A 1,106-nucleotide genomic window follows, 5' to 3' on the forward strand; every position below is an offset into this window, starting at 1 on the left:
CTTCAAATTATTATGTGGATTGAGTGTGGTCTGAATTCGAGCTCATGCGATAGTTTGTAGATCAATAGCCAATCCATTTGACCCCCCCCCCCCCCCCCCTCTTCACAATGCTCACACCATCAGGCCCTGTAAAGCAGCAGCTGCTGCATGTTCGACCACTAACATAAACACACACTTGAAATCGCCTTTATAACCCAACCATAACTTCATCACAGCGCTAGATCTACACCACAAGACCATCATGCTTTTAAAACTCAGCACAAGAAAAAGGCAAGGACATGCCAAATAGTTGATTATGTACCAGGATGTAGAGTGCACTATGGTCGGTATCAGTACACACTTCTTTTACCAGCTTAGCTACGTTTCGGATTAGCCTGACCGACTCACCGATATACCTTGCGCTTTAGAACTTTCCGCCATAGTCGGAGTTTTCACAGCAACTGCCCTTGTTCCAACTGCAGGTTACTGTCACTCTAGTCACCTATCTGCTGTTAGGTCTTCTTTGTAGTCTGCTTCTTCTTCGCGACGTGTAACACTGACGACGTACCAGCCACCATCGATGAAGCAGGTGAGGATGTTTCGACGCATCCCACATCCTGACGCACGGATGTCAAGTGAGAAGAGGATGTCTTTGCGGACGCCAGCTTATCAATGCCATGCGGCAACGAGGACCATGCTTGGCCGACAGTGTTCCTCCGGAAGAATAATCAGACAAGATCGGTACTCGGCGACTCGCTAGGGCGAAAACGAGAGGGCCAGGGCTTGAAAGCACAGGACGGCAGGAGCCCTCGCTATGCCTGAGCCTGGAGTTCTCTGAGCTCAATGGGGTAAGGACTAGGCTCTTCCCAAAGATGCTTAACAAGTTCGCAACTAGTTACTTATGCTTTTCGCAACCATGCTAAAACAGGTGAAAGTTGTTGAGATCGCATTCATATTTTCTGAAAATGCTCAAAAGTTCCTAATAATTTAATATACGTATCGCAACTCAAAATGAGCGAAATCTTGTGCGTAATGATGCTAATAAAAGCAATCAAAAAAGTAGCGGAAGTAGACAACACTGCACTGTGGCGCAGCACAACTGCATTGCTGTCATGCGAACTAAGTTA

General features: G+C 46.7%; 1 protein-coding gene across 1 annotated transcript in view; it reads right to left on the reverse strand.

Moving 5' to 3' along the window:
- The window catches only part of LOC135827497 (extended synaptotagmin-2-like), an 18,844-nt gene extending 18,058 nt beyond the window's left edge, over window positions 1–786 (reverse strand). The window contains exon 1 of the mRNA XM_065339991.1: window positions 388–786. Within this exon, the coding sequence (XP_065196063.1) occupies window positions 388–420 (33 nt within the window). The 5' untranslated portion in view covers window positions 421–786. The remainder of the gene's footprint in view (window positions 1–387) is intronic.
- Between the last annotated feature and the right edge of the window lie 320 nt (window positions 787–1,106).

The sequence above is a fragment of the Sycon ciliatum genome, chromosome 1 (assembly GCF_964019385.1).
Source record: "Sycon ciliatum chromosome 1, ocSycCili1.1, whole genome shotgun sequence".
Taxonomy (NCBI): domain Eukaryota; kingdom Metazoa; phylum Porifera; class Calcarea; order Leucosolenida; family Sycettidae; genus Sycon; species Sycon ciliatum.